Source organism: Cucurbita maxima, unplaced genomic scaffold, assembly GCF_002738345.1.
Source record: "Cucurbita maxima cultivar Rimu unplaced genomic scaffold, Cmax_1.0 Cma_Scf00040, whole genome shotgun sequence".
NCBI lineage: Eukaryota > Viridiplantae > Streptophyta > Magnoliopsida > Cucurbitales > Cucurbitaceae > Cucurbita > Cucurbita maxima.
Genome location: NW_019272056.1, coordinates 1,394,147 through 1,407,276, shown reverse-complemented (window position 1 = coordinate 1,407,276; position 13,130 = coordinate 1,394,147). Strand labels below are relative to the sequence as shown.

At 36.1% G+C, this 13,130-nt stretch overlaps 2 protein-coding genes across 2 annotated transcripts; both read right to left on the bottom strand.

Annotated features, from left to right (window-relative positions):
- Nucleotides 1–452: 452 nt before the first annotated feature.
- On the bottom strand, nt 453–2,233 carry LOC111469411 (fasciclin-like arabinogalactan protein 12). The gene is made up of 2 exons (XM_023114659.1): nt 1,908–2,233; nt 453–1,015 (listed from the first exon to the last, which is right to left on the bottom strand). Exons 1-2 carry the CDS (start codon nt 2,170–2,172, stop codon nt 552–554), a joined length of 729 nt encoding a protein of 242 aa, XP_022970427.1. The 5' UTR covers nt 2,173–2,233; the 3' UTR covers nt 453–551.
- Nucleotides 2,234–6,286: 4,053 nt separating this feature from the next.
- LOC111469405 (laccase-17-like) lies at nt 6,287–11,059 on the bottom strand. Its single transcript, XM_023114647.1, has 6 exons — nt 10,923–11,059; nt 10,686–10,837; nt 9,607–9,851; nt 9,359–9,487; nt 7,395–8,348; nt 6,287–6,614 (listed from the first exon to the last, which is right to left on the bottom strand). Exons 1-6 carry the CDS (start codon nt 11,028–11,030, stop codon nt 6,484–6,486), a joined length of 1,719 nt encoding a protein of 572 aa, XP_022970415.1. The 5' UTR covers nt 11,031–11,059; the 3' UTR covers nt 6,287–6,483.
- Nucleotides 11,060–13,130: the final 2,071 nt, after the last annotated feature.

Here is a 13,130-nt window from a genome sequence, read left to right as displayed (position 1 = left end):
AATCTAATTGAATCTGACTGATTAATCTAAACAAACGGAACCGATTCAACTAATTCATAACCCTCCAAAACGAATGTTGAACCAAACACTTTGAACAGACTAGCTTTTCCTTTGTGCGATATGGGTTCTCATAGTGACAACGCACTTCTTCTAGGCGATCTATGGAAGTCAAGGCACGATCAAGGTGCCTAGAAGTGAAGGCTATCGACTTAGAAGACATTCAAGCTAGAAGTTTTTAGTTCAACAATTAATTTCAATATATAGAAGTTTTTAGTTCAACAATTATATAGAATCATCAGCTTTAAATTAAATTTAAAAATAATAATAATAAAAATTAAAAGTACTCACCATAGTAAGTAATAATTCTAACAAAATCTTTTAATAAAAAAAGTATCATACAATTTTTCTCATAAAGATTCTTAAAATAAATTTAACACAAACTTTAAACAGAAAAAACAAACACAATCGAACATCAATTTATAATACAGAAATAAAACCAATTTCAAAAGCAATAGATGAAAGTTCTCCCACAATACACCTTGAAAATTAGATCAGGTATTTATCCATACCAGCATTATTCCGGCGACGGCGGCAGCTCCGGTGAAGAAGACCGGCATTCCGGTAAGTGGAACGGCGGAGGAGTTGTCATCGGTCGAATCCTTGGGATCCTCAGAAATGGCCTTGGCCTTCTTCTTAGACTTCTCCGGCGCGGGAGCAGGGGGTGGTGGGCGGGGCTGGAAGACGCCAATTGGCTTGAGAACTGAGTCGATCTGGTAGACGGCGAGCTGGTTGTCGGAGTAGACGGTGCCCGAGATGGAGGTGTTGGTGAGGCCGGAGGAGACGTTGACAGAGTTGCCGGAGGTGGTGACGTTGAGAGGGAACTCATAGGCGTCGCCAGCCTGAGTTCTCACCGGATTGCTGACTGTTTGGAAGTTTGAGAGAGAGAGGAAGGTTGGGATCATGTGGAATTGGAGAAGCTCTACCTTTTCTTGGTCGTTGAGGGAGTTGAGTGTGCCTGTTTTGTATTCATCAATCATTCAATTATTTCATCTATTTAAAATAAATAGCATACCAAAATTTCGGCTTAAATAAAGAAAAAAGATTCTTCTTTAGTACGGGAAGAAGTCGAGATTCTTCTTTAGTAGCTAAGAAGTCGGAGTCGGAAGTAGAGATTATATTTCTAGTGTATTTTTTTGTTAGTAGAGACAATCTACCTCCCTTCGAGGTCAGCATCCTCACCCAATGGATGTGGGATCTTATAATCCACCCTTTTAGGGCTCAACATCCTTGCTGATACTCGTTACTTTCTCCAATCGATGTGGGCCCCCTAATCTACCTTTTTCGGGTCCCAGCATCCTTGCTGGCACATTGCCTCGTGTCCCCCCTATCTACCCTATTCGGGGCCCAGCATCCTTGCTAGTACACTGCCTTGTGTCCATCCCCTTTGGGGCTCAACCTCGTTACTAGCACACCGCCTAGTGTCAGGCTCTGATACCATTTGTAACAACTTAAGCCTACTGCTAGCAAATATTGTCTTCATTGAGCTTTTTCTTTCGGGTTTTCCCTTAAAATTTTAAAAATGTCTAGTAGGGAGAAGTTTTCACATCTTTATACAAAATGTTTTGTTTTCCTCCCCAACCGATGTGGGATCTTACATCTCGTCAACATCCTTAACCTCTACCCCAAACCCGACCCATTTCATTTATATTTTTCTTTATAAAAATTATTAAATTTATTAAAACAATTTACTTTTTTTTTATAGGTAACTTTATAAGAAAATAGAAATGATCCAAAATCAAATATTAAAATAATTTATTATCAACGAAAGAAATAACTAATACTAATTAAATTAAATAATTATATATTGAGGGAAATAAAAAATAAAAATAAAATAAAATAAATGGTACCCGATTGGAGGTTGGAGAAAGCATTATCAGTGGGGGCAAAAATGGTGAGTTCAGAATTGGAGTCATTAAGCTGAGTGTTGATTTGGTTGGCCACTTGAGTGCTCTTCAAAAGCCTTATCAGAATACTGAACTGCCCACCCTTTTCCAGTATTCTTGATATATTCATCGGCGGCGGCGGTCCCGGAGCCTCCGCCGGCGACTGCCCAAAACTGCCACCAACGAAGAGGTAGAGAAAGAAGATTATGAGAGAGAAGAGGGTATTCATGATCCTTCCCTCTCGATCGCCAAAAACACCAAAAATGAAGATTATTTTGGTGGCGAAGTGGAAAGGAGCCAAAGGGGCTTTTTATACAAAGCTGAGAGAAAGGATGGGAAAGTTAGGTGTCTATGTCAAGCTTCTAAGACGGTGTGTTAGACATAGCTCGGAGAAGCCTGGCTCTTTCCATAAACGATTGTGAGATCCCATGTCGGTTGGAGGGGAAAATTAAGTATTCCTTTTAAAAGTGTAAAAACTCCTTCATAGTAAATGCATTTTGGCTGTTACAAATGATATCAAAGCGAAACAACGGTGCCTCAAGAATGTTTGGATCCCAAGAGGGTGGATTTGAAATCCCACATTTGTTGGAGAGAGAAATGAATTATTTATTATAAGGGTTTCGAAACCTCTCCCTTGTAGGCCTGCTTTAGAATTGTGAAATTAACTGTAATCCGTAACGAGCCAAATTGTGAGGCTGAACATAACTCAAAAAATCTTGTTAGAATAGAGTCGTTTTATTATTATTATTTGTTTAAATATCATTTTGGCCTCTAAGCTTTCTTGTTACATTTTGATTAAAAATGCTTGAAACAAATTAAAAGACGAATGAGATGGGGAGGTTGGGTCGAAACTGTGAGATCCAATGTCATGAGGAGAAGCTAGAGAGAAAGTCCAAAGATGACAATATTTACTAGCTATGGACTTGGGATGTTACAAATGGTATCAGAGCCAGACATCAGGCGATGTGCTTTGGACTTAGGCGGTTACAAATGGTATTAGAGCCAGACATCATGTGGTGTACCTGTGAGGACGTTGAATTTCGAAGGGGAGTGAACATTGGACAGGGTGTCAGCAAGGGCACTCGGCTCCTAGGAAGATGGATAGTAACAATTAATAATTAATGATTAATGATTTATTCAAACAAATTAGAAATGAAACTTTATGTAAAATTATAACTTTATGTTGTATTTGAAATCATTATTTTTGGATCTTTTCAAAACAAGAAAAGCTTTCATTACTCTTACTTCATTTTATACCTTGCGACAATAAAAAAACAGGCTTTTTTTTTTTTCATTTTCTTAAAATAAAATGATTTGTTTTCCCATCATTTTCAAAATAATTAATGAAAAGAACGTTTAATTAGGATAAATCGTGTTTTTAATGGGTTGTTTCTAATATGTATAAATCTAGATTAGACGAGTTTAAAAGCAAACAAACAGATAAAAATTAGGCCAAAACTAGCAAGTTGAGGGCGATCGGAGGTTTGGTCTGAATTTCATCATACCCTCGAGATGTGAGACCAAAGGAAGATTTAACTCGAGGCAAAACCCATGATACAGGGTTGTCCCAAGGCCAATGCAAACCGTAGCTTTCTCATGGTCGACCATCTCAAGAGCGACCTAAATGGATGTGGTCAAACTTGTCATTATAAATATATCATCATGACGGAGACAACCTCTATATCAAACTCATACATAAGTAATCTGGCACGCTCCTTAGATTTTTTTTATGGCCCCTCAAGAAGTCGAGGTGAAAATCTCATATACGATTCCATAATAGCAATGAGAATAGTGATGTTGTTACTCAATATCATGATCCAACCGTTACAGTTGACATAGTTAAGGCTCTGACCGAAGAAAAGTAAGCCCATTGTTTCTCCTAAAACCTGAAGCTTTTATAACGCTTTCACTCCCAGAATCAAGGAATTGAAGTGTGTGTGGAAAATTCCGCATTTTCTCTCTCTATTCTTTGTGTTCATCTATATCAAGTGTGCGCGTTGTTGTGCATTCTTAACATTAACTTGTCTGAAATTTCTGATCAACCATTCCCGTTAAAATTATTTATTGGATTCTTTTTTAAAAAAAATTATATATTATAAAATTTAGAAGATCAACTTGTTTTACCTTTCTTGAAAACAACAGAGAAATGATTAGAGAGACAAAGGAGATGAGATGTAAGAGCAGATAGATTGCTTGTGAAAGCAGAAATTTGAAAGATGATCATCATTGCTTAACTTTCACTTATATAAATTATTTGTAAAGAAATTCATATGGTTTGCCACAAACTTAAGCAATAAGCTATCAGATTTAAATGTTTCATGAATTGTAATGATTTTGAATTGGGACCAACCCTCTTGTGAATGTTTGCTCAAATGCTTTTTCATTTGGATCTTGAGCTCACTATGTAACCAAGCTTAAAATACATCTCCATTTTTATGTACTCTATATAGCTTGTGGTGAAGAATAAATTTTAAAATGATGATTCTCGAGTTCTCGAGTTTGATCGTTAAATTGGCTCGATTCAAGCTCAAGAAAGAAAAAACCTAGAAGTGAAGTATGATAAGAAGGTTTAAAGTGTTACGGATGCAACATGCATTTCTTTTCTTTAAGTAAGAGTTCTGTTGTGAGATCCTATGTTGGTTGGGGAGGGGAATGAAACGTTTCTTATAAGGTTGTGAAAATCTCTCTCTAGCAGATGCGTTTTAAAATCGTGAGGCTGTAAGCGATATGTAACTGGCTAAAACGGACAATATGGGCTAACAGTGGGCTTGGACTATTTCATATGGTATTAGAGTTAGACATGGGATAGTGTGTTAGTGAGGATGTTAAAAGATCCCACCTTGATTGGAGAAGGGATTAAAGAATTTTTTATGAGGGTGTGGAAACTTTTCCTAACAGACTATTTTAAAATCATGAAGCTGACGGTGATATGTAACGAGTTAAATCGGACAATATCTGCTAGCGGTGGGCTTGGGCTATTATATATGGTATCGGAGTCAGACACCGAGCGGTATGCTACCAAAGACGTTGAGCTCCCAAGGGGGTTGGATTGTGAGAGTCCACCTCGGTTGGAGAGGGAAACAAAACATTTCTTATAAGGGTGTGAAAACCTCTCCTTAGCAGATGGCGACGTAACAGCCGAAAACAGACAATATTTGCTAGCAATGGGCATAGGGTATTACAAATAGTCTTAGAGTCAAACACCGAGCAGTGTGCTAGTGGACGCTAGGCTCCCGAAGGGGGTGAATTGTGAGATCCCACATTGATTAGAGAGGGGAACAAAACATTCATTATAATGGTGTGGAAATTTTTCTCTAGCATACGCATTTTAAAATCGTGAGGTTGACGACAATACGTAACGGACTAAAACGAACAATATTTGTTAGTGGTGGGCTTGAGCCATTACATCTATTGTGCAAATTATTCGGATATTATTACCAACATTTTGAACGGAGAAACTTATACTACGTCGAATGCAAGATTGTGTATGAGGTTAAGTTGTGTGTTCAACCAAATTCTTGTTTATATAAGATTCGTGGTATTATTCTTCTCGTGTCCGTTGCCAATTTATAGTCATTGAGATTCATAGGCAATTTGGATCTCATAGTACCCTCTCTTTCTCGATCCAACTCTTCCACGTATTCGATATGTATTCTCAAGCTTCGGGAGGATCTTACTACTACATCATTATTTATTACATCTTACAAAACATATTAAAATCAGAATGACGAATGTCTCGATCTTACATCACCCTTGATTGATAAAACTAAACTTTGTTCTTGAATCAATCTTTTCAATATTTATTGCACAAAGGTTTTAGAGCAAGTAATTTCGCAAGATATTTTCTTACTATGATTCATAACGCTAAACTAAAACTTATAAGAATCTCTTGAATTGTCTCCTCTTTCGTTGATCGTCATCATTACTGTAACCATTATCTTGGTTCGCCCCGAATCCAGTGTTCAAAAATTGGATTTGACATCTGATGTCTCTGGTATTTTCCGTCACGTTACTTACTTTTCTCTTTTAAGAAGAAGATTATCTCCATAGACCAACATAATTCTTTTCCGTCAGTTTTGTTTCAAACATGTATTTCTTAGAAAAAACTTCAGAATGTCACCCGGCATAAGATTTCTCCAAACAAAATACGCTTAATTATGAAGTTATTATGATTAAGCCTTCGAAAAAGAGAGGTGCATGTTATTGATATTGGTAACAACTTTCATTGTTGTCGTCGTTCTTAGTCATTCTATCATTAAAATGTTCTCATTCAAATGTGGTCGTGATTCATTCATATACTTCTTATTTATTCATATTTGAAATTTAGAAACCAACCTCGTTAATCGAAGCAATAAAATTGCCATTTTAGCACATCACAAATTGCTACAACACTCTTCTTCCACACATCTTATCCTCATTGATATAAGGGCAAAAAGATAATTTAAAGACAGGATTTTCCAAACAAAAAAAACAATCTAAGACAAAACAAAAAAACAGAACAAGAACAAGAACAACAGCAAAGAAATGTTGGTTATTGGTTTCAACATTTGGGAAGATCAGCTGGTGGAGGCAAGAGCTTCTGATTAGGGAGCTTTCCATCCAATACCAACCAAGCCATTTTTAAGCCCCAACTTGTGTGTACCTCTAAGTGACAATGCATGAACCATACTCCTATATATCCACACACACAAAAAAAAAAAAAAAAAAAAAAAAAAAAAAAAAAAAAAAAAAAAAAAAAAAAAAAAAAAAAAAAAAAAAAAAAAAAAAAAAAAATTAGCTTTTATAGAAAGCAAATATTTAATGAATACGTACACAAATTTTAGACTCAATTTTGCACGTTAATTCTTAATAGAAGTGTTTATGGGTTTGGACAATTTTTTAGATGCGACCCAATTGTTCAGGTTGTCCGCTTTTTAATCTCAAACAACCTTTATTAAATAATAAACTCAACCCAACCTAACCCAACCATAAAATCTTTGGATTAGGTTAGTTCTGTGTTATTCTCGAAAAGGCTAATATGTAAAACATCTATTTATTTATTTTTAAATACACGGTATATATATATATATATATATATACAATAATAAATTGGGGTTAGTTTAGTTCATCCTAAAATAATTATAGGAAAATTCATGAACCAGCCCTAATTTGAGTTGAGTTGAGTTGATCAAAGTCTTTTGAACCCCTTTTAACTCTTAGTCAAATTTGAAAATAAAAACTTGGTAAAAAGGCCCTAAACCTTATTTAATTACAAGAAACAAACACAAATTTTTAAAATTTACAAATAAAAATGAAATGGGCAAGCAAAAGAAACTCGTGGATTAAAAAAAAACATTTAAAAGCTTAATTTTGAAAAAATAAATGATTATGATAAACATGATGGTAAAGTTGAAATCTTTCATGTTCGTAATGTATCAGTTTAAGCTTTTAGATCGAGTTGATTTTACCGACCTGGGTTATCAGCGAGAAACCGAATAGCAACCCATCCTCCCGATGGCACACCGACCGTGTTCCTTTCAATGGGATCAACAAGGTTGAAATTTGCAGGGTCTTTATTAGGATCAAAGTTCCCAAATCCTTGTCCAACCACAAAAAAATTAAAGCCATGCAAATGAAGAGGGTGACTTTCAGCTCCAAGAATACTTGTATCTTGCATTATCAACTCCACGCTTGTATTAAAAGGCAACACGACCAACTTTGTCCCATTACTAACCATAGTATTGTTTGGAGGGCTACCAGTGTAATTAAAAGGAATCAAAGGATCATTTGGAAAAAATGGGACATAAACCCCATTAGATTGCCCTTTGTAATGAGCTTGAAGAATGGCTGTATTTGGCATTACAAAAGAAACATTGTTTATTGAGGCTGCAAACATTGTTCCATTTGGTCCTTGACATGTTTGGTTCTTTTGGTTACAAGGGTTTGTCCCGAGCCCGACCGTGAAGAAAAAATTTTTGTCAATTTTTTGAGGAACATTGGCGGGAAACTCGAAGTTGGCTAAGCTTCTAAGTTTTTTGGTGTAATTTGTAGCGAAAGAAGTGTCGTTTAGAGCGGGAAGATTTGGTTTGAAAAGTGGTAGGTTTTTTTGGTGTTTTAAGGTTTGGTATTCTAGGATTCCTGCAACGGTGGAGTTGTCGAATGTTCCTTGACCTGTTACGTATGGTCGTGCTAGCATTAAAAATGAGGCGTTTGGGAAGTGGGATTTGGTGTGGAGGAGGAGGTTTGTGGTCTGTCCTGGTGCTATTAAAAGAGTGTTGGTTTTGAAGGGTTTGATGTAAATGGCATCCACATCGACTATTGTGAGGGTGTGGTTTGCTATGCTGAAGAAGAGTTCGTCGTTTAATGCTGCGTTGATTAGACGTAGAAGATATGTTTTTCCTGGCTTCACTTTTAGCTTTAATGTTTCTGCATGGACCGATCATTGAGAACAAAAGGTTAGAAATTTGTACGAACATCCTTTGGTTTTGGATTTCGAGTCGAAACTAACAGATATTGTTTTCTTTGGACATTTCTTTTCGGGATTTCCCTAAAAAATTTTAAAACACGTCTCGAGAGGTTTCCACATTCTTGTGAAAAATGTTTCGTTATGGGATCTCACAATCTATTCTCTTTAGGGGCCCAGAGTCCTTGCTGGCGCAATGCCTCGTGTCCACTCCCTTTGGAGTTCAGCTTTCCTGCTGGCACATCGCCCAGTGTCTAGCTGTGATACAATTTGTAATAGCTCTAGCCACCATTAGCAAATATTGTCCTATTTAGGTTTTTCCTTTCGGTTATCATCAAGGTTTTTAAAACGCGTCTACTAGGGAGACGTTTCCACACCCTTATAAAAAATGTTTCGCTCTTCTCCCTTATCGATGTGGAATCTCACAGACGCTGGCACACTGCCTCGTGTCCACCTCCTTTCGAAGTTCAGCCTCCTCACTGGCACATCGTCTGATGTCTGGCTCTAATATCATTTGTAACAACTCAAGCTCACTACTAGTAAATATTTTCCTCTTTGGGCTTTCCCTTTCGAGTTTCCTCTCAAGGTTTTTAAAACGTGTATGCTAGGGAGAGGTTTCCACACCTTTATAAAGAATGTTTCGTTCTCCTCCCCAACCTATGTAGAATCTCATGGACACTAGCACAGCCTCCTGTCCAGAGACTCAGCCTCTTCGTTGGTACATTGCCCGACGTCTGACTCTGATATCATTTGTAACAACTCTAGCCCAACGCTAACAAATATTATCCTTTTTAGATTTTCTCTTTCGGCCTTCCCCTCAACGTTCTTAAAATGCGTCTGCTAGGGAGAGATTTTCACACCCTTATAAAGAATGTTTCGTTCTCCTCCTCAACCGATGTAGAATCTCACAAAAACAAGATACGAGAAACAAAACCATCACCAAGACGACTCGAAACACATTATTTTCCAATACCTTTAGCGGAGCAATTATACAAAGGTCCGGGAAGACCATTCATTGTATAGGCATCAGATACATTCGGACCTCCACCCGTTTGCAGAGCTTGGCTAATAACCGCTTCAGTATCCGCATTCCACCACTCCCCTTTTCAAACAAAACCATATCGAAACAAGTCAAGGTCATTAGAAAGCGTTTAATCGCAAGAATACACAAAATTTATAGGGTTTAGAGAGATTAATTAAGAGATAATGAAGGTTAATTACCAAAGATGATTGGGAACTCTTTGTGGGGTTTGGGAAATGGATAAGGAACTCCATGTTTAGGAAGAATGATTATAGGTCCATAGAGTGTTGATCGTAGCCAAGAAATGTGAGCATGCCAAAATAGAGTTCCTCTTTGCCCAACAATGGTGTAATTATACACATAACTTTGACCACTTTGAATTGGACATTGAGTTATGTATGCTGGTCCATCAGCCCAACCTGATCTAAGTTGTCGTATCCCATGCCTAAACTCAAACAAAAGAGTTCATAATGTTGTTAGGTTGATGTTTTCTCGTACAAAAATACTCAATTAGGCTCGAGAATTTGATTCTAGTTCTTATTTGGTCTTTAAATTTCAAACGGTTACATTTTGACTCCTTAATTTCGAGTTTGATTTCAATTTGATCCCAGTTTTTACTCCTTAATTATAAGTTTCAAAAATGTGCATTAATGAAAATTTCAAGGTAAAAATATAAAATATTGAAACCCGAAGATCAATATTATCATCTTTGAACTTTCTTTTACGGGCTCCTCTCAATGTTTTAAAACCTGTATGCTAGGGAGATGTTTCTACATACTTGAGGAATTCATATTATTCTCTTTGGACTTTCCCTTTCGGGCTCCCCTCAAGGTTTTAAAACGCGTCTGCTAGGGAGAGGTTTCTACATCCTTATAAGAATGGTTCATTCCCCTCTCCAATTGACGTGGGATCTCACAATCCACCACCCCCCTGTGGGCCAGTGTCGTTGCTGGCACACCGCCCAATACCATTTGTTACATCCCAAGCCTACCACTAGCAGATATTGTCTTCGTTGAGCTTTCCCTTTCAGGCTTCCCCTCAAAGTTTTAAAATGTATCTAATAGGGAGAGTTTTTCACACTTTCATAAAAAATGTTTTATTCCTCTCTCCAACTAACGTGGGGATCTCACAAAACTCGAAGGTAAAAATTGAAGCCACAAGAACAATAAACGACATTTTTTATTAAACCTAACGAGCAAACGAAAACTAAGAGACCAAAAGGAGACATGGTTACACACATGAATGTCAATGAGAATGAATATCAAAAACAAAATTATACCAATGAATAGATATGTTGTTGGAGACATGGTTAACCACTTTGATAAGTAAACGGTCACCCTCTCTAGCAAAAATACGAGGTCCAGGAAACTTGCCATTCACTGTCACCATGCTCTTTGTATGGCACAAACGTGTCACATTTTGCAATCTAATCTGAAAAACATCCAAACATACAAACATTCCCATTTCATTAAACTCTTCAAAAAACAGACAAAAATCAAACAATAAAAACACATACTTCAAAGTTGTAATGTCTGGTTACGCCTGCAAATACCAGCTCAGGAATCACAAATGAACACAAAATGAAGCAAAAGAAGAAGACAAGGCTGTGATTTGAAACACCCATTTCTTGGAAGAACAAGATCTTAGGAGATTGGTGGGTGATTTTGTGAAAGGATTTATGAATATGTATATATATATAGTGGAAAAAAGTGAAGTTTTTGGTTGGTCAATAGGGTTAAGATCATCAAGAACACACTTAATTTTGATATTGACATGTGCATTCTAAGAGGGGAGAGGGCCAGCTAGGGTTGTTAGAACCACTTAGAGTAGTGTCCAAGATAATCAATGATATTACATTTTTATGTTCTTGTTCTTGTTCTTCAATTAATCTCTTTCAATTTTTCTTATATCTTGTAATTAATCATGTCTTTGGTGATCTAATGTGTAATCCCCATCATGTTTTTATTAGGTAAACAATTGCCATGTAACGACCGCCCACCGCTACCAGATATTGTTCTATTTAAGCTTTCCCTTTCGGGTTTTCCCTCAAGGCTTTAAAGCGTCTACTAAGAGAAGGTTTCCACAACCCTATGAAGCGTGATTTGTTCTTCTTCCCAACCAATGTGGGACATCACAATCCACCCCCCTTCGGGGCCAACATTCTCACTGGTACTCATTTCTTTCTCCAATCGATGTGGGATCGCCACCAAATCCACCTCCCTTTGGAGCCAGCGTCCTTATTGGCATACCGCCTCGTGTCTATCCCACGTTGGGGAACAACGAGAAGACTAGCACATCGTCTGATGTCTAGCCCTAATATCATTTGTAACGACCCAAACTCACCACTAGCAGGTATTGTCCTCTTTGGACTTTCCCTTTTGGGCTTCCCCTCAAGGCTTTAAAACTCGTCTACTAGAAGAAGATTTTCACACCCGTATAAACGGGGTTTTGTTCTCCTCCCCAACCAATGTGGGACATCACAACGTATCAGGCCAAAATGGACAATATTTGTTAGTGGTGGGCTTGAACCATTACAAATAGTATCAGATCTAGATATCGGTCAGTGTGTCAGCGAGGACGTTGAGCTTCTAGTCTCAAAGCATATTTTATAAGATTAAAACTGCGAAGCTTACGGTAACAATAAAATGAAAATGTTAATTTTTATTTGAATATTTGAAATTAATTTCATAAATGTTATATAATTATGATACATTAATTAATGAAATCATAAGTTAGTAAAAGGATATTAAATAGTTTATCATTAATTGATAACGAATAATAATATATAATTTTAATTGAAGCTTGAGTTATAAAAGTTAAAAATTTATACTAAATTATTTGAATTAATTAAATATATTTAATAAATTCTAATTTATTACAAGTCTTAGTAAATACCCAATTACATTAATTTAGTATCTGTTAAGTATATTTCTAATCAATCAATTATCATTAGTTTATAACAATTGATTAATTAATTAAGTAGATTCAATACATTATTATAGGTATTAATTTTTATATAATCCCATTAAAACCTCAACTTTTATAGAAAAAAATTTACTAAAATAACCTCGACTTTTCTATATATTTCATTTTCTCCTCTTTTAAATCTTAAATTTAATGAGCCCGAGTAGTTTACCAGATAGATTGATAAGTCGGGCATTCCCAACCCACCAAGCGAAACCGCTGGTTTCTTGGTCACGACCAGCTAAAGCTAAAGTTCAATTAAAAATCGTTTCTACAAAGTAGAACCTCCTCACGAAATATAAGGTTTTCATGAGGCTAATCTTGAGCCATCATCCGAACACGAATACCTTCCTTTAAGAGAATCTTTTTGGTACATAAAGTCTCAAATTCATCAAAATTAAATAATAAATAATAGTAATTTTTAGAGAAAATATTATTAATAATGGCTATTATTTTAATCCATATAATTGAAATATATATATATAAGAAATAAAACATAGAATTAAAGTGGTTAAAAGATTTAGAATTAAAATTGAAAAAAGGACACAAAACACGACCAACAAAAGGAAAAGGTCAAAAGTTGACCTTTCATGCAAAGAAATAGTTGTTGGGATGGTTTGTCATATGAGTTGGTTCGGTTTTTGGTGATTAAAAAAATATAATAAAATAAAAGGAAAAGGGTTTCATATCAGTTCACAAGTCATTTTAGGGTTTGAAATAAGATATATATATATATATATATATATTATTGCATGGAGTT